Here is a 19,712-nt window from a genome sequence, read left to right as displayed (position 1 = left end):
AAAACTTAGTCTCATAGTCTTTAATTCCCTGGCTGGCTTTGAACCCTGATCCTCAGATCTCAGCCTCCTGAGTAGCTAGGATTACAGACATGAGCCACCACATTCGGCTAACTTAAAATCTTTATTTCACTTCTTTATTTTATCTTTGCTGGCTCTGGGACTTGAACTCGGGGGTTGGGCACTGTCCCCAAGCCTTTATGTGCTCAAGGTTAACATTCTACCACTTGAGCCAGAGTGCCACTTTTAGATTTTTCTGAGGAATTTATTGGTGATAAGAGTCTTACAGTTATTCCTGCCCTGGCTGGCTTTGAACCTTGATTCTTAGATCTCAGTTTCCTAAGTAGGATTATAGGCATGAGCATTGATGCCCAGCTTCTATTTCACCTCTTACTAGTTCACTTGATTTGGGCAAACTACCATCTTAAAAATTTTTTTTCAAATAAAAATATCCAGACTTCAATTGGGTTATGTACATTGGGTTATGTACAGATTAATTCAAATGCATAGTAGATGATTAAAATAGTTTATTACCATTCAGTTTTATCCTGTCACTCATTACTAATTTTCAAGTGGAAATTTAGCCTATAATCACTGTTGGTGGGAACTGACATCACGCTAAGCTGTCTAGGCTGTCATACCTCAAAGCTGACACTCTCCAGGTTGGCTGGCATGCGGTATGGATTACTTGCTCGACTGCTCTTGACAGTTTTACATATTCCTCCAGTGAAAGAGTTATCAAGGACTTCTCCTCTGGGTTCTCCAGCTAGAAAATGAAACCTCAAAAGAAAACAGTTGTCAAGAACTCAATAGATGTAGGGCAATCTTGAAAATTTGTCTTTTTTATACCAAAGAAATTCTTTTTTTCCCCCTAGACATTTGTTACGCTTGACAAATGACTTGAAAGAAAAGTCATTTATTTTTTCTAGTCCCTGAAAGCCAAACTTTGCCCTCCTGGCTTTCTAAGGTTCTATTTCGCTCTCTCAATCAAAGCCAGTACAAATTGGCTTTGTAAGCAGATCATGAAATCAATTAATATAAAAATATAAATATAAAATATAAAAATATAAAAATAACTGCTATTCTGGGGATGAGAGTTTGGCCTAGTGGTAAAGTGCTTGCCTAGCATGCGAAGACCCGGGTTTGATTCCTTGGTACCACATACACAGGAAAAAGCTGGAAGTGATGCTATGGCTCAAATGGTAGAGCTCTAGCCTTGAGAAAACCCAGGAACAGTGTTCAGGCTCTGAGTTCAGGCCCAAAACTGGCAAAAAAATAACTGCTATTCTGGGTCCAGAATAACTGCCATTCTGGCTATTCTGCCTTCAATATGGCATAGTGTGGGGCTCTTGATGAAGAGCTATTTGTGAAATAGTAATACACATATTTTAATGGTATTTATAATCGTATTGCTTTTACTAATTAGTCATGTAAGTTAAGCACTAGTAAGTGCTATACAATATTACCTGTACATGTCACAAATAAGAAAGGACTTGAGAAAATTGTCCAAGTTTTCCTATGAAGGTAGAAGCTACTTGCTGAGGGTAAAAATGGGATTTTTATGAAGATGGTTCTATCAGAGTAGGCTGGTGAATTTCTTAGAAGGTAAGCCAACTACATGACAGGTTTTAGTTGCTTTCTCTCCTTTCCCCTCTCCTCTGACATGTTTAGGTTGATATTAAGTATTTACATGCTTCAAAGACATTGATATTTAGTATTTTGACTTTATATTTTTTCTTTCTGTGTCATAGTTTGTAACATTCTTTCTTTTTCCTTTTCTCTTTGCTACAAAATGAACATGCAGATTTGTAGGTGCTATACAATTGTTCTGCCACTGATTTATTAAAAAAACTAAAATACATATGCACACAAAATGTTTTTGTGTGTCCATGTGTATACTTTGGCAGAGCCTGATTTTAAAAAAACCAACAGTATGTTTTTAGTGTCTGATTTTTGTTTCAGATTTAAAAAGAGCTCATGACTGGTGTTGGTAATGTAGGAATTTTAGTATGTCTGAATTTTTTCTTGGGGAGAAAACTATTAAATGGGTTGGCCATCTAGGAAGCTCTCTTTTGGGAGTAGGAATATAGAGGGTAACAGAGATTCTAAGATCAGCAGATTAGAAAGAAACAACTCTTGAAGTGATCCTGGAGAGACCCACAGAGGATTGGCTGTCCCTGAGCCAGCAGCTTTTGCTCATTTCTGAGAATCTTTGGGACATGTAGTTCTCCTGCCAAAGTACACAAAGCGTGCGATCCTTCCCCTCTGGCGTGCTAGAGTGTAGACAAAGAAGACAGGCAGTGAGTTTGAGTTGTCATCCTCCATCAATTAGAAAATGGGATTATCAGTGGGAGTTTAGGACTGAGATTTTCTTCCTGTGGGTGGGAGTGGGGTGGGATGGAATGGAAAGAATTTCTGCACACTGATTGAAAAAAAATAGGATGTTGAGATAATGAGGGAGAGGATGACACTGTTCAAAAAGTGTACTCAGTACCTGACTTACATAACTGGACCCTCTCTGTACATCACCTTTACACTAAAATTTTAAAAATTAAAAATAACACAGGCTGTTGAAGTACTCTTGTTGAAAGCAGCAATAATTAGATTTATTTTTTCTTTTGTCAACCATGTGGCTTGAAGTCAGAGTCTGGGCACTCTCCCTGAGCTAACACTTTGAGCCACAGCAGCACTTCTGGTTTTCTGGTGGTTAATTGGAGGTAAGAGTCTCAAGGCCTTTCCTAGTTGGGTTGACTTTGAATTGCGATCTTTAGATCTTTGTCTCCTGAATAGCTAGGATTTCAGGTGTGAGCCACAAGCACCTGGCTAGAAATTCCTAAGACAGAACCTAGAATCAGTTTTTACTTGTGTTGCATATAAGCATGGAAATGGAAGCCTATCGATACTAAATAAGTGGACTCTGATGTCATGAGTGAGGGTTAGGTTTGGAGCTCAGCTCCATTTACATTACTTGTTTGTTTTCTATTTATGGTCCATTTGGTTCAATGGACTGTATTGAATTTATTGGTTTTTATTCTAAATGAAAATGACCTTGCAGTCACAGTTGTGGATGCTTCTCTTCTAGGCACCAAGAGTTCATTTTACGCAACTCTGGCAATGAATACTTAAAATTCATAACAGTCCAACATGAAGCAACAGAAACTGATAGAAAACTGTGTACGTGTGGTCAGAGGATGAAGAGTGGATTCTTCTCCGTAGGAATCAGAGGACACAGAAGATTATCTTTACTTATTTTTTATGTTTCAGGCTAAGGCTTAATTCTGTTTTCCTTGACTTCTCACATTTTGTAAGCTATCCATTCCCTAGTCTCTTAAGCTTTTTCAAATGACTTTAGAACTCCTTGATGAATTCCCAGTGCCTTCCTGACTGGATATTTCTAGAACACGGACATTGCAATTTCTGAGAATTAGTAAAACACAGGGATCCATGATATAATGAAGTATCTTCCCACACTTTATTATCACTAACATGGTATTGTCTTAAATTTACTTAGCATCAAGTAATGGAGGAAACCAGGGTTTTGAAGTCTGGGTTTAAATCCTGATTTTGCCTCTGGAACTTGGTAGACTTGGGCAGCATACTTAAAACTTTCTGCAGTCAAGATCCTCAGTTTCTATATGGTAATATAAGTCAGACTTTCTGCACCTAGACCTTAAAAGTCCTACCCCTATAGTATAGGCCATAAGAGGAGATGGCTGGTTCTATTCACTTATCTCTTGTGTGTGTGTGTGTGTGTGTGTGTGTGTGTGTGTGTGTGTGTGTGTGTGTGTACCAGTCATAGGGCTTTAGGGCTTGGGTACTGTAACTGTTCTGTTCAAATCTAGCACTCTACCACTACAAAGTCACAGCTCTACTTCTAGTTTTTTGGTGGTTAATTGCAAATAAGAATCTCACAAACTTTCCTGTCCAGGATTGGCTTAGAACCACAATTCTCAAATCTCTGCCTCCTGAGTGTTTGTAACTACTTGTTATTTTCTGTTTCCTTAATTCCTTTATGTTTGTCTTTAAAATTTTTGTCATCTTTAAGTAGCTGTACAAAAGGTTTCTATTTAACCCATTGGTCTGTGAGTAAAATACATCTTGGCCAGTGCCTCCCCACTGCCTAATTCTCTCTCACCTCTCCAAACCCCACTCACCCCTCTTTTTGGTTGTATCTATCAGAATTGATTCTGGGTTCTTTATTAACTCAAGTAGATTTGTTAACCTTCTTTGGGCTTTTGACAGTCAACATCCCTATTGGCCTTGCCATATCCAGTCTGCCAATTTTCTTCTGGAATATCTGAGCAGGTAGTCCATTCCAATCATAGTCCCAGAAACCCAGACTGATACCTGCCTCCTTAGCTGCTTTGCACAAATCTACCCATATCCATTCCAGAGCTTTCAAAGGGCAGTGTAAGAATTAAAATAAGAAATCATTATGAAAGACATATCACAGTTGCCTGGCACCAACTATCTGTGGAAATAGAAAAATATTTTTATTCTTGTTGAGTAGAATTATAGCCATACATTGCCTAGACATGGCAATCATACATTAGAAGAGGGCTGGTGCATATACAAAGAAGTCAGGAAGATAGATAGATTGACTGCTCTGATGCATATTGGGCACTGGTGGCTCCCCCTGCAATCCTAGCTACTCAAGGGGCTGAGGTCTGAGGATCATGGTTTGATGTCAGCCCGGGCACAAAAGTCCATGAAACTTTTTTTTTGTAGCATGAAACTTTTAACTCCACTAGAAAACTGGAAGTGAAGCTGTAGCTCAAAACTGATGGAATGCTAGTCTTGAGCAAAAAAGTTCATGGATAGTGTCGAAGGCGCTGAATTCAAGCCCATGACTGATTAATGACAATAATAATGATAATCATAATAGTTACATACCCAGCACCCATCAACTGTACACTAGGGATGGGTATATATTGCCGGGGGCACACTGTCTTGGCTCTCCCACAATCCTTTTCATCTGAGTTATCTCCACAGTCATTTTCTCCATTGCATTCTAGCCTACTTGGAATGCAACGCCCTGGTGGAAAAAAGCACATCACATTGCAACCTGTTGATATTTAAGACAGTACTCATTACACAACACATGCTTTACATTTTAAGGGAACATTGAGAGCAAAGTTACAATACTTGTATAGCAATAGGAATTTAGAGAAATGGAGTGATAATCTGTTATTTTCCTTAAGTTTGAAAATAATCAGAGTTGCCATAAAGTTATTTCATTGCTCCTCAGGTCCCTGTTTATATGAAGAGAAGCAATTCTGGTATCACCTTAATAGTGATTTTGCTTTTTTGCAAAAAAGTTAATAGTGGTTCAGAATTTTATTTTGATTCAGATGGCAGAATCTCAGTTATAGTTTTTTTTATTAAAAACACTATAAATTTTTATGCATGTACTCTACACATGCAAATACATTTGCAAATAAGACAGTTGAATCTCTAATGTTTTATAGTGAGCAAAGAAACCAGACATAAGGGTTATGACCTGAGATTAATTAAGATCATGTTCAAGAATATGAATAAGGTAATGAAGAAGAAAGGATGCATAGAAATTTTCTCTATGGTTGTGTAAGTTTATGAAAATCTAATTACACAAATTAGGGCCTATATATTTTGTATAAATAATTATTTCATTACTATATATAGACTATTTAATTAAATATGCCCACTGTTTTCCTCTATGTAATTACTGTACATGATTATTTTAGTACATATAACTTATCATATCTGATTTTTTTGGACAAGTTTACTTCTGAAATAACAAATTAAATAAATACATTGGGAAAATGATACGAACTCCATGTGCATCTGACTCTCTTTTTCCTTGCTGAATTTAATAAGGATCTTTGAATTCAATGTGTAACTCTGTATTGTATAAACTAGCTGTCTTGGATACAGGACTGACATACCCACAGCTTTTTGCTTATGTTCAAGAATGCCAGTAACTATGCCATTATACACATTCACCAAAGGTAGCTAAATGAGTTATGCAAGATTCTGTTATTGACTAGTTTAGGTAGTGACCAGAATCTATGTATTACTGTTTTGACTAAAATACTTGGAGGAAATAGGGTGTTCTGCTAAATTAATATGTTATAAACACAGGGTGACCTCCTCAAAGATTTCATTGCAAGTCTTCTGGTTAAATGTTTCCACTTACAAAGTAGAGTACAATGATAACAATTATCTTCCCTTGATTATTCAAGATGTTGCATTATGTGCAGACTATTATTATAAGTATATATAGTCTCATGCAAAATTAAAATGTAGATGGAATTGAATTTCAGTGAATCTCAAGATGTAGAATGGAAGATAGTCTCATTTTAAAACAGTATATATCCTTTAGTCTTATTTTAAAGAGTAGACAGATTGTACAATTTAACTTGAAGTAGAAGATACTTTAATTTACAGTGAACTTATAGCACTTTTAGATTTCTGAAAATGGCACCTATAAGTTTAAGAAAAATATGGTTTTCAAGAGTCGTAGAGATTGGGACACTTTTTCTGGATATCATTCTTACAAGCCAAAGTTTTTGAGTAGATTATCAGTTTTATAAGGGTATAAGAAATTCTGTCTGGGGCTAGGAGCTTAGCTTAGTGATAGAGTGCTCACCTATCCTACTCAAAGCCCTAGGTTCGATTCCTCAGTAGTACATACACAGAATAAGGCAGAAGTGGCACTGTGGCTCAAGTGGCAGAACAATAACTTTGAGCAAAATTGTCCTAGAACATTGCCTCGGCCCTGAGTTCAAGCCCCATGACTTAAAAAAAAAAGAAAAAGAAAAAAGATAAAGTCTGTTTGGTCCTGGAAGATATTGAAAGGGTACTTTTAGAAGGCATAGGTATAAGAGGAAGAGGACATATCTTGTGTGATGTTTAGGAATAGATGACCAGTATGACAGGGCATAGCCACTAAAACCCAATGGAAGAGCAAAGAGGAAAATGCATTATAGTGTAAGCTCATAAATAAATCTTATATCAAAGCAGGGATTGGGAAATTAAGGATAGTTTGCATACTGCAAGATTTGCAGGTGTCAGCCTGCACATATACATTAGTTCTTCCTACTCAATGAAGACTAGATTTCAAGAACCCCAGCTGAAACTTTACCAGCCTTGTAACTTAATGCATTTCCTGGCTTCATTAAGCACCATTCACACACAGTGGTCCACCTTTTGCAATTTGGGCAGCAAAACTAGTACAGATTTATTTTGCCCTCTTTGCAATTTCTTGGAAATTGTGCTTTGTGGCCACCAGTAAAGAAAGTAAAGGTTATATAAATGCAAGCTCTGACACAGCATGACAGGAAATCTGATTACTGAGACTAACCGGCAGGTAAGGTACACATAGTGAACGTGCTAGATAAATGGGTGATTCAATCTCTGGGTAAGAAGGGAGGGAGGATGTGAGATTTCATCATTCCAACCTAACATGCAATTTAAAACTTATAAATTTTTTTTATTTCAGGAATTTTTCATCTGATATTTTGTGAATATGGTTAACTGCAACTAACTGAAACCATGAACAATGTATACATATATTTCACATATGTATATATATTTCCTATATGTATATATTTTTTCTTTCACTCTCTATGAATATTCTCTAAGCTATGTCATTATTTAGAAATTACACATTTTTTTGCCTACTTAAACTTACATGTGTTACTGCAGTGGTATGATTTTTTTTTTTAACCAGACACAGATTCTTATAGTCTCCGAGGTTTAAAGTAAGTTGGCATAACGCCTTGGAGTTAGCCTTGTTACTAGTTCTAAAAACTCTATGAGTACATTGAATATCTTGGGAACTTCTAGAGAGGCTGAATAGTGATGATGAGGAAGGATATTAACGAGGGGAGTCTTTTTAGTACTATTAGTTCTTTTTCTGTGTTAGATGAGTGCAAACTGTCATCCTGAGTCTGGTGGAAAAAAAAATCCAACCAATTTCATTCCCATTCTCTGTGGCATCAGTGATTGCTTTGCAGAGTACAGTCCTAATATGGCATGTGATGGAATATTTAACAACCAAAATGCTGTGTAATAACTCAATCATCACGTGTCAGCCAGGAATTTATCAGTCCATGACTTGTTACAGGGATATCTGGGGTTCATGGTGAAGTTATCTGTGCAGCAGGGAGCTCAGGGTTGCACTGCTTAGAGACTATTACCAATTCATGGTAATCATTCAATTACAAAATCAACGATTGGGGCCGGGAGTTTGGCCTACAAGTAGATTACTTGCCTAGCATGCAGGAAGACTCAGGTTCAATTCCTCTCTACCACATACACAGAAAAAAAGCTGAAAGTGGTGCTGTGGCTCAAGTGATAGAGCATTAGCCTTGAGAAAGCCCAAGAACAATGATTAAGCCCTGAGTTCAAGGCCCAGGACTGGCAAAAAAAAATCAATGACTATTGATATATTGCTGATAAAATGAAATCAAGCTGTGATGACAGTGATGGCTTTTCTGAAATCAGTCATTATCTACTGGCAAGCCAAGATTGAATCCAAAGTTTTTAAACATTTTTAACCTCTGTAAGTATCTTTTGTAAATAATTTCACAGGCTTATTTTCGACAGAATCGAACATCATTCCTAATTATGTGCTGTAAAAACCACCTTTTAAAGCTTTAAATAATTGCATTTTAATCTTACATGTTAATTGTAATAGTTTTACATACATCACATATTTCTATGTATGTATTACCTTCAGACACTATCACCAACGTTTTGCTCATATTTTTTTCTTTTTGTGACATGACCTCTTTCATCAATACACAATGCACAAACTACCTACCAAGATCCTACTCCCATTTTCCAGAACTGGGGTAGGCAGAGAGAAAACCCTGACATTCAAGAAAAGTTGAGAAATTGAGGTCAAGAACCAGAACATAAAAGGAAGAAACTTTAATTTTAACGCTAGTTTCTTAGGAAATTTACTACTCATTAAATATAAATACTTCACTTTTCAAGATCTCAGGGTAGGCAGAAATGGAATTTATTTATGAATAAATAATAAATGAATTTATCATCTGGAACTTATTTTTATTGTAACTTCAAGTTGACTATTTAGATAGAAGGTTAGAGAACTATGTATGGCTCTTGTGCCTAACTGACCTATACCTCTTTTGTAAAGAAAGTTTTATCAAATTATTTCCATATTCTTTTGTCTGTATACTGTCTAGGGCAGCTTCAGTGGTATTGCGCTAGAGTTCAGGACCAGGGAGACAGACTACACAACTTACAAAAGCTAAACATTTTCCATCGGTATCTTTGTGAAAATTGCAGAAATTGGAACTAAATTTTTCAAAATGCAAAGCATTGGAGAGTTATTAATCAATAGGAGGACTTATACAATTAATTTATCTAAGTTGATTATATTCTTATGGTACTTAAATTCAGATTTTACAAGTCTGAGTATTAGACTTGAAGGTATTGCAAGCAGTTAAATTTTTGATCTTGTCTTCAGAATTACCTGTGGATACAATTTTAAAAAGCCATATCTTTCCTAGTAATCCCTCTGACACAGTATCTCAATAGGATTATCTTAATAAATGTATTAAGAGTCTTTTCAGTCTATCACTTCAAGAAGCCTCATTGTATATTTGCACTTATTAATACATGATTAAAAATATCTGCCAACATTTATTCTTCCCCATCCTTCTCCCTTTTCTCTCGACTTCAGAACAATGTCGAGGAGGGGGGCAGAGGACTTAAATACCATTACTTAATGAGCAAATGAATCAGGTAAGTGGTCAAGGTGATTATATCTGGAGAACTATAATTTCACACATAAATGCCTTGGTAATTTGTAGCATAACAGAACTGTCTCTGGTGCTTAAAATGGGTGGGGTTTTTCTATCACAGGTTTCACTGGTACTCAGCTGGAATAGCTTTGATTGAATCTTTGTTTTTCTGTGGAGACTGAACATTTTACAGAAGTACTTTACCACTGTTACAACGAAATTTGTTCTTGCAATCAGTCTCTTCAATGTTGCAGAGCTTGGTTGGGATGCATGGTTGAAAGGTTGCCAGGGGCTCGGTACATGGTTGTCCTCCAAACTGACTAGGGCGCAAGAGAGATCTCGTCTTAGACTGGAAGGGAAGGAGAGAAAGACGAGTCACTTTAAGGCAGGGTCAAGGTCAAAATTCAAGCTAAGAAAAACCAGGGTGATGTTTCCTAACTGTACTAACATTTTTTCCCATATCATTATTGTGAAAAGCCATCAACTTCCCAGTCCTAAATTTCCCAACCTGTAAAACAAGGCAGTGGGACAAAGTAGGGTTTCTTCTAATTCGTGGCATGGTATGTATGGTATTGTAAGTACATGATATAGGTAATGTAAGTACATTAATGTGAAATGCACAAATGTTTACCCAGAGTCTCCTGAGTGCAGCAAATGCTTCTAGGCAATAATGATAGCTCTTTTATATTTCCAAGACAGTGGGAAGAGATAAATGAAAAAAAGATTTTTAAGATTTTTTTTTTGCATAAGGATGTCACCATGGAAACCAAAGTTGACATATTCTACACATTCAGAAAGATAGTAAAACAGTAAAATGAAAGCATCCAGGAAAGATAGAAATCATGCCAGCCTAACAAGTACTGACTTGCAAGCCAAAAACATTCATGATAGAATGCAAATACTTTATTAATTAGTGGCATACTTTTGGAGAAAATATTTAGCCCCTAATGAGCTACAACTTCCATATTTATTACATGAGTAGAAGCACCAAGTATGAGGCGAAGCTTCAATAAAGTGATAAAGTACAGAGAGTGGGTGCTCTGCACACAAGTTTCATTTTCTTTTCTCTAATATGTGAATACTTGGAACACACTACCCTGGCTGGGATAATCTCCATGGTCAATGTTGTTACAGATGTAAGAGGTGGGTAAATATTACAGCTGTGAACAATAAACAAACTGAAGGACTTTCCCATAAGAAAAGGAACTCAGAGGCAGGGCAAGGAGTCAGGCTTTTGATTTATTTCCTTAATTTTATAGATCCTTTAATTTTATAGTATAGTTTTAAGCATCAGATTGAAATCTCCACTTTTAAGGTAGATAGTTTTATACTCAGCATTATCACAGGACACAGGCAGTAGAACTGGAATATGGTAAGCATATCTAATACTAAAATTCCTTTTAGTGTTCATATGACAGTAAAGTGTGTAAAAATGAGTATCCTCTCCTCCCCCTCTCCCTAAGAAAATTACTAAATGAAAATTTCCCTCAGAGACAACTGAGATAGTTTATTGGCAGAAATGGCTGGCCATTCAGAGAATCAGAGAACTTGATTGCAATTGAGATATCTTGGGTGTGTTCCTGTGTCACATACCTGCTTTCCAACACAGGGGTCACAGTCTGACCATGGCCCATAGTCTCCCAGGAGGCAGTTGATGGGACACACCTGCCAGTTGCACACTCTGGTCTCCTGCTTGGTGCAAATCTGGTCACATGAATTATCCCGATAGTAACTGTCCACTACTATTTTTCTGTCACAGTGAGAAAAATGTTGCTCAGAATGAGAATCAGCATTTTGGCCCCAGACGTATTGTCAAAATATTATAGAACATTAACTCCAGAGATTAAATGGAAATAATACTTTCACTGGAAGTGGCACTGAGACTCCAAGTGATAGGGCATTAGCATTGAGTTAAAGGAGCTCAGGGATAGCATGTAAGACCTGAGTTCAAGTCCCATGACTAACAAAAAAGAAAAAAAGAAAGATCAGGCATGTATGTGTATATGTATCGATATATGATATAGATATATGCATATATAATCCAGATATCTATCCAGATATACTATCTATCTATCTAGATACCTATCTATATTATAATGGAACTGAAAACCAGATATATAATTTGTGGAGCCAAATACAAAGTAAAAATAAGGTTCCAAAATGAAGAATTTAAAGACAATGCAGGAGATCATTAAATCAAGCATGAATCCTTTCTAATTTGGGGCCGGTGGATGGATACAAGACACATTCATGAAGTTGGCCCTGATAGAGCTCTTGAATTGGATTGAAAGGAAAAACAAAACCATTGTAAATTGCTTTGAAGATGAACACACTTTATAAGTACAATAAGAAAGTTGGGCCAGGATTTAAGGCATCGTTTAGAAGCAAAGTGGCAGTTATGCAACATCGTGAAAAAAAATTCATGTGGATTCCATTGGTAAAAAAGAGAAGGGCATTGGGAGGGAATGACCAAAATTTGACATGGAAGAGAGCATGAATTTTCCAGAGAAAAACTTGGGTCATTTCCCTGGCCAGCGAGTGAGTGTATGTCCTGAAGGACTGTATCTTATTTAGGAGGCAGAGCTGCTAAATGACCCTTCCCTAGCATAGCATTATAAACAAATCTGCTTCCACTCTTGGTGGATGGTTTATTGGAAGTCAACCGATAATTTTAATGAGATTCAAGCTACATATGTAAGAACAATTTTCTAAAATAAGTGTCTCAAAAGAGCAGTAAGATTCTAAATACAGTAACTATACATATTTCTCCCCCAAGTCCTGTGAACACTATCTAACAAATATAAATAACATGTGTGAAGTGAGTAATCTGAATTGGCAAAAGACTGACATTAAATGCTAGCAAGTAAGCAGGGTTTGTTTTTTTTTGCCTTATGTATATGCCAACAATCAAGATAATAGCTAGCAGTACTGCTCAATTGGAGTCCTGTTAGTCTTGGTCTAATGTGTAGCAAATTCTCTATAATTAACTTACTAATTGCAGGCAAGCAGAATTGTATGCTGATTGAAAAAAAGAAACTCAAGTTAGTGAGTCAAAGGAAGTTAGTCCACTAAAAATATTGCATGGATAATTATTTTGAAACTTCATTTTCCTATAGGAAAATTAGACCATTAGTATTATGTGGATGAGATCTCAACTTCCCTATAAATGCTTAAGTTTTTATTTGACATATAGCTTTCCCTCATTGCCTAGAGTCAAAGTTCTTTACTCTTTCCTCCTTCTTTCTCTTTATTTCCTCTTCCTTTTCCCCCTCTTCCTCCACTTTCTCTTTCCTTCCTCTTCCTTCTATTTTTCCACCATCTTTTTCCTCTTCCTTCTCCCTTTATTCTTCCTTTTACTATTCTTCCTCTTCCTTCTTCTCCTCTGCTTCCTTATACATCTCCTTCTTGGGCAATGGTACTGGAATTTGAACTTAAGGACTGGCATTTACTATCCAGATATTCAATGGCTAGAGCTTTGCTAGCCATACACTTAGCCCTTTTTGCCTCAATTATTTTTCAGGTAGGATCTTTTGCTTTTAGCCTAGAGTAGTTTGGACCACCATCCTCAGATTTCTATCATCATAGTTCCGTGAAGGTAGAAACCACCACACTCAGTTTAGTATTTGAACTGGGGGCCTTGTTAGCTTCTGCTTAGATGAACTGAGATTTGATTTCCAGCTCCTCAGTAGTTGTAATTTCAAGCATGAACCACAACATCTCAACATGGGACAGTACTCCTAATATTCCTGATCCCATCCTTGAGGCTTCCCAGGACAGACACACACAGTATAGTTCCCACCTACCTCTGCCTACTCTGAGTTCCAGAATTGCAGGTTTTTGAGCAACTGGACCACTGAGTCCACGGGTAATGATCACAGAAGCAGGCGTGATCCTTGTTGATCAGTGTGCTCAGCAGAATAAAAGATAAGATAGGGTACCTAGCCATGCCTTAAGAGATTTCAGGACCTAAAAAGGAATGACATAAAAGTCATAGTCAGTGATTCTTGTCAATAAAACTTCACAAGTCAACCTTAATCAGAGACTCTAACGTGATTTTAGAAAGCATCTACATTTCCTTCTCTTCTTTAAAACAAGTTAATGCATAAACTCACATGTTCATGCAAACAGCTCTGAATTTTAGAATATTTTTTGGAATAATATTGACTATCATAGTATTAACTTGATGTACAGCACAATGTTTCTTTGAACTCCAATAACAGAATACAAGACAAAATATGTACTGTGTATTTGCTAGCCACTTCATTCTGGAAAATATTGAGATTTACATAATCATAGGTTCCTCAAATCAACCATCCATTTTGTGTGGCAAATACAATTGAATGCATTCCAGTTTCATGTGCTTTTTGGGGGGACTGGGGAAGGAGGTTAGCCTACTTTTCTAGGATAGTCCCAGGCAGGCTGTAAACCTAGAGCAAGTTAGTGCTCAGCAGGTCTTTTTGTTTAAATCTTACTGTATTATTTTTATGTAATTGCACAAAGGGGTTTCATTCACTATGTCATTTTTGTGAGTACATGCAGCTCAATCAGTGTCATCCTTTCCAACATGCTCTGTCATCACTCCCACTATATCACATCCCCTCAATTCTCTAAGTTCCATTTCACCCACCCTTTAAGTCTCCATTTGTCTGTCCCCTCCCCTTTATCTCACCTCACCCACCCCAACACATGTTCTAACTTCCTGGTATTCATTTTGTTATATTATAAGTTAGTTGTTCAAAGGACTTACATCATTGGAATTATTCCCTGCACGTGCCATACTTTAGTACTTTAGGTAATACTTTTATACATTGGCTAATATATTTTACATATATATACATATGACCCTGTATAGGTTTACATGCATATTCATAATTTAGATCTAACATCCAAATAAAGGAAAACATGTGTCCTTTGTTTTCTGAGCTTGGTTCACTTCTCTTAGCATAAGTTGTTTCCAGGTCCATTCATTTCCCTGTAAATGACATAATGTCATCCTTCCTGACAGATGAGTAAAATTCCAGTGCATATTTATGAACTATATATATTTAACATATGACACACACATATGCATGCATATATAACTCCCAGGTCAAACCCTTTCACAGTGTGCTGCTAAAAATGAGGCTCAGATGCATTGGCATGGAAACTGCATGACAGTAGATCTATTCCTGACTATTTGATGCCATACCACCCTTTCCTGTTTCTAACAAAAGAAATGGTTGTGTTACTGAAGAATTAAGATGCTTGGAGCTCTACCACTTGGGACATAGGATGGCTGTGTCTTGACAAGGGCAGCAAAGCCCTTGATCAGAGCGCTGTACACTTGTGTGCTGTGGGGGCCTCATACATCTGCAAGTCCTCAGCAAAATCCTCATGGCTTCTGGTTCCAACCATTTGATCTCTTAACAAAATACACAAGATGATTCACAAATGTGTATATGCACATAATATGCTTATGCACACATATATCGACGATGTTGCTGTCATTAATATAACTCTCATTCGGCAAAGTAGCAACTCATTTCCTGTTTCATTTTCCTTACCTATAAAATGGAAACAATAGTTTTACATTTTTCATGGGGCTTTGTTGGAATTCAATAACAAAAATATTTGAAAAAAATGGTTAGAATGATCGCAGGTGTAGAATTAGCACTGAATACATACGAGCTTTCAAAGTAATAACTTTTAAGAATGTTACAAAATTAATAGTAACAATTATGCATTTTCCTCAGAAAAGAATTCTTGCCATTAAACAAGGCTGTTCAAGACTTAAAAATATGGCTTTAGCCACTTTGTCTAATGCAAACAAAATCAGATTCCTGATTGTTACAACTGAGATTGCAATTTTCCTCTAGTGCTTCCCATTTCTTCATACAGCTTTATTTTTGTCATTGTCAAAATCACCTTCCAATAGAAACATTAAATTTAAACAAATGGCTTCTCTTTTCTCTATGTCCTGTCTTAGTAGAATGTAAAAACCATGGTGGTGGATCTCTTTTCGTCAGATTTTTTTACTTAAATTTTGAGAATAAGAGAAAACAGTATGTGTTGAATAAATATTTGTGGAATTTACCAAACCAAGCTATGTTTTAAAAATGGCTTTGTATTACCTTATAAATATAACTGTAACCCCTCTATACATCACTCTAATAATAAAATAAAAATTAAAAAAATAACTTTGTATGAAATGGAATGCAATTTGCACTCATCTTTACCATCAATTATGCATAATAGTACTACATTACATGATGCATATTTCATAGATTTTAGAATTGAATTTCTCTGCCCAACTGGTATCTGTTGTTTTTGCAAGATGACAACTTGTCACAGAACTACTTAATCTTGAGTTTCTTGTAATAGTTGATGGAAATTTTATAAAGAGGTAGACTTTGTAGATTCAGATTAATTCTTACAACACATAAATTATTTAGTCCACTTTTTATGTGTACTTCCAGCTACTCAGGAGGCTGAGATCCGAGGATCATCACTTGAAGCCAGCCCAGGAAACCCTTATCTCCAAAAAAATACTCAGAAAAAAGCCAGAAGTGGGGCTGCAGCTCAAGTGGTAGAGCACTAGCTCTGAGCACAAAGAGGGTCAGAGACAGCATCCAGGCTCTGAGTTCAAGCCCCAAGATCTTCAACACAATAAAATAAGAAAATATAGAAATGTATAAAGAAAACTGTAATGGCTTGTAATATAATCAACTTAAAAAGCCTTTGTGGACACTAAAACAAGCAGATAATAGATATCTCCATTTGAAAACTTTAAACAGAATAAAGAAAAATACAAAACTTGGATTCTCATTTTTATATGTCTTCAATAAATGGAAAATTCTTTCATCTACCAGTTATTCATGTATCATGCAGTATCTTGAATATTCTGGCTGTATTCACCCTCCTTTTTTTGTCTCTATTCATCTGCCCTCTCTCTCCCTTTGCCTCTCCAACATGTTTCAGCTTGCTAGTATTCATTTTGTTAAGCTATGAGTTAATTGTTCAAAGGAGTTACACCATTGAACAAAACTCCCCTCTCCTGTGTATATCAGGCTTGAGCCAATATGTATATGTATGTATGCATATGACTGAATATGAAAACAAAAATTTAAAGCATCTGTGTAATCAGCATGTAAATCACTGAAACAAGCTGAGCTGAAAGATATAATCAGTTCACAGAAGATACCATTTGCTTTGCTTTATAAAACCCTCAAAGTATAGGTAAGACTTATTTCAATTATCATCAAAGCCTGGAGTACCAGAATCCTTATAAAATATTCTGAGCTTTTCTTTATGTATAACTCACTGAGACCATTTGGGACACTATAGAAATTAATTGGAAACATAAAAATTATTTGGCTAGCTGCTAACAAAAGAGCTACTTTGTAGCTTACCCTTTAATGATAATTTATTGCCATGAAGATCAGTTATTTTATGTTAAAATAATAATTTTCATCCAAATAAAACTTACTTCTTTAAATTTCTCTTGTTTTTCATTCCAGCAACTAACATAGTGTTTATTAATTTCCATTGTGTGTAGATACTTTGGAAAGAACTAATGTTGAATGAAGATATTTTATCCATTGCTATACAATTTTCATAGAAAAATGGAAAAAGAATGCCGACTCCTTCAATCACTATGAAAAACAGTATAGCAGTTCCTCAAAAGACTAAACATAGAATTCCTCTATGACCCAGCAATTCCACTACTTGGCATTTACCCAATCATCCAGAAACAAGGACAGAATAAATCCACTAGCACAGTTGTGTTAATTGCAGCACTATTTACCATAGCAAAGATATGGGACCAACCCAGATGTCCCTCAGTTGATGACTGGATCAACAAGATGTGGTATTTATACAAAATGGAATTCTATGCTGCTGTCAGAGAGAATGACATTACCCCATTTGTAAGGAAATGGAAAGACTTAGAAAAAATCATAATAGGTGAAGTAAGCCAGACTCAAAGGAACATAGGCCCAATAGTCTCCCTCATTTGTCATAATCAGTAGAAACCTTGGGCTCTCCTAGCAGAGATTTACAATAGAACAAAATCTAAAGACATTAGGCCAAATAGTATGACACTAAATGTAAGGACCTCCAGGATAAGGAAACCAACGCCATGTAATGAGTGATTGTTGTCCTTAATGTACTATGTTATCTCTCATTTCTTTTGCTATCCCTTGGTTATCTCATATTGTTACAATATTTCACCTTGTTATCTGCTAAATTTTATATGTGCTTAATTGGTTATTTGAAATTGGATAGGGAAGGGGGGAAATCAAGATGAGAGAGGGGGAGGGTGGGAGGGAAATGGGGACCATGTCATGAGAAAGGGTATCAATGTTTGTGAAGTGATGCACCTTCTCTCTGGTGAATATAATACAACCCCTCTATTAATTACAATAAAAAAAAGAAAAATGGAACAAGAGAATGTTCATTGAATGCAGGACCAAAATTAGGAAACATTTTCACTTCAGGGCCCTTCTTATAGCAATCATTCTGTAGTTTTCTCATAATTATTATCTTTGTGTAAATGCTCTAAGAGTCAGTTATGTCATTAAACCATTGAAAGTGGCATTATGAGGCTGAATGATAGTTGAAAAGGAAGTACTTCTTGTTCTGTATCTTCGCATGTACTTATATGAACCCTTTGTCTTCAGGGCAGTTCAGTGCTTCTGATCTGATGTATTTTAAAGGATGCTGTAGTTTATCTGCAACTGCCAGTTCTTCCTTTCCATCTCCTTGCAAAGCTCTCAACTCTCTTTCTTCTGCATTTGGCCAAGAATATCACACAACGATATTTGGGAAATTCAGGTGCATGGCTGGCCATGGCTAAAGGGTATGTTTTATATTATTATTATTATTATTATTATTATTATTATTATTATTATTATTATGGTTTTGCCAGTCCTGAGGCTTGAACTCAGGGACTGGGCACTGCCCTTGGATGCTTTTTGTGCAAGGCTACCATTTGAGCCACATTTCTGTTTCTGGCTTTTTCTTAGTATGTGGTACCGAGGACTCGAACCCAGGGCTACATGTATGCTAGCCAAACTCTTTTACTAATAAGCTACACTCCCAGCCTGTTTACTTTTTTGCCAGGGCTGGGGTTTGAACTCAGGTCCTGAGCACTGTCCTTTGGCTTTTTCCTCAAGGCTAGTGCCCTGCCACTTGAGCCACAGCACCACTTCCTGCTTTTCTAGGTATGTGGTACCAAGCAATCAAACCTGGGTCTTTGTGCATGCTAGGCAAGCACTCTACCACTAGGCCAAACTCCTGGCCCCAACAGCCTGTTTACTTTTCACTGCAGTTTAACTCATAAAGGAACTTGACCTCAAAGGTTTTTGAAAGGAACATTAAAAAAAAAAGATCCTTTGGTTCTTTTTGAGATTGAAGCAGAGTAGTTCCTAGTTTAAAAGAAAGACAAAAAATAGCTCTAGTCTGAGTGATATATATTAATATATAAAAGGAACAATTCACTGAAAACTGTACAATTTTGAAATATCAAGAATAAAATAAAATATAATAATGAAATGGTCACTTACCTTTAAAAGGAGTTTGTAGTATCGGCAACTGACAGAGGACAAGATAGGTACAGGCAGCTAGAAGGCTTATTTGGTATTGCTAATAAAACCTTTTCCTCTTGCTAACACAACATAATTCTAACCTGTCCCAGAGACTGTTGTCAGAGTAAACAGTATGTGGAAACATGGACTTTGCCAATGACTACTCAAAGCAACAGTAACCCTGAAACTCTAAGCTTGAGATTTTTATACAAAGTCTCAAGTATTTATTAATTTTCTCATTCAAGATTATGTCAATAACTTTCTTTTACTGCAGAGTTGAATTGCTGCAACAGAGACTATATATATGTGCATGTCTATACATGCATATGCATATATATATGTATATCCTGCAGGGCCCAAATATTTTACTATCTGTTCCTTTACAGAAATGTTGCAA

At 36.3% G+C, this 19,712-nt stretch overlaps 1 protein-coding gene across 1 annotated transcript in view; it reads right to left on the bottom strand.

The window, feature by feature from the left end:
- C6 (complement C6) overlaps positions 1-19,383 on the bottom strand; it is a 64,812-nt gene extending 45,429 nt beyond the window's left edge. Inside the window, exons 1-6 of the mRNA XM_090331999.1 lie at positions 19,295-19,383; positions 13,556-13,718; positions 11,346-11,502; positions 9,957-10,101; positions 4,891-5,032; positions 639-777 (exon numbers count right to left, since the gene is read on the bottom strand). Of these exons, the coding sequence (XP_090188125.1) occupies positions 639-777; positions 4,891-5,032; positions 9,957-10,101; positions 11,346-11,502; positions 13,556-13,698 (726 nt within the window). The 5' untranslated portion in view covers positions 13,699-13,718; positions 19,295-19,383. The remainder of the gene's footprint in view (positions 1-638; positions 778-4,890; positions 5,033-9,956; positions 10,102-11,345; positions 11,503-13,555; positions 13,719-19,294) is intronic.
- Positions 19,384-19,712: the final 329 nt, after the last annotated feature.

Source organism: Megascapheus bottae, chromosome 4 (genome assembly GCF_031878675.1).
Source record: "Megascapheus bottae isolate mThoBot1 chromosome 4, mThoBot2.hap1, whole genome shotgun sequence".
In the NCBI taxonomy this organism is placed as follows: Eukaryota; Metazoa; Chordata; class Mammalia; order Rodentia; family Geomyidae; genus Megascapheus; species Megascapheus bottae.
The sequence above is the reverse complement of the archived record's forward strand: the minus strand, read 5'-3'. Positions and strand labels throughout refer to the sequence as shown.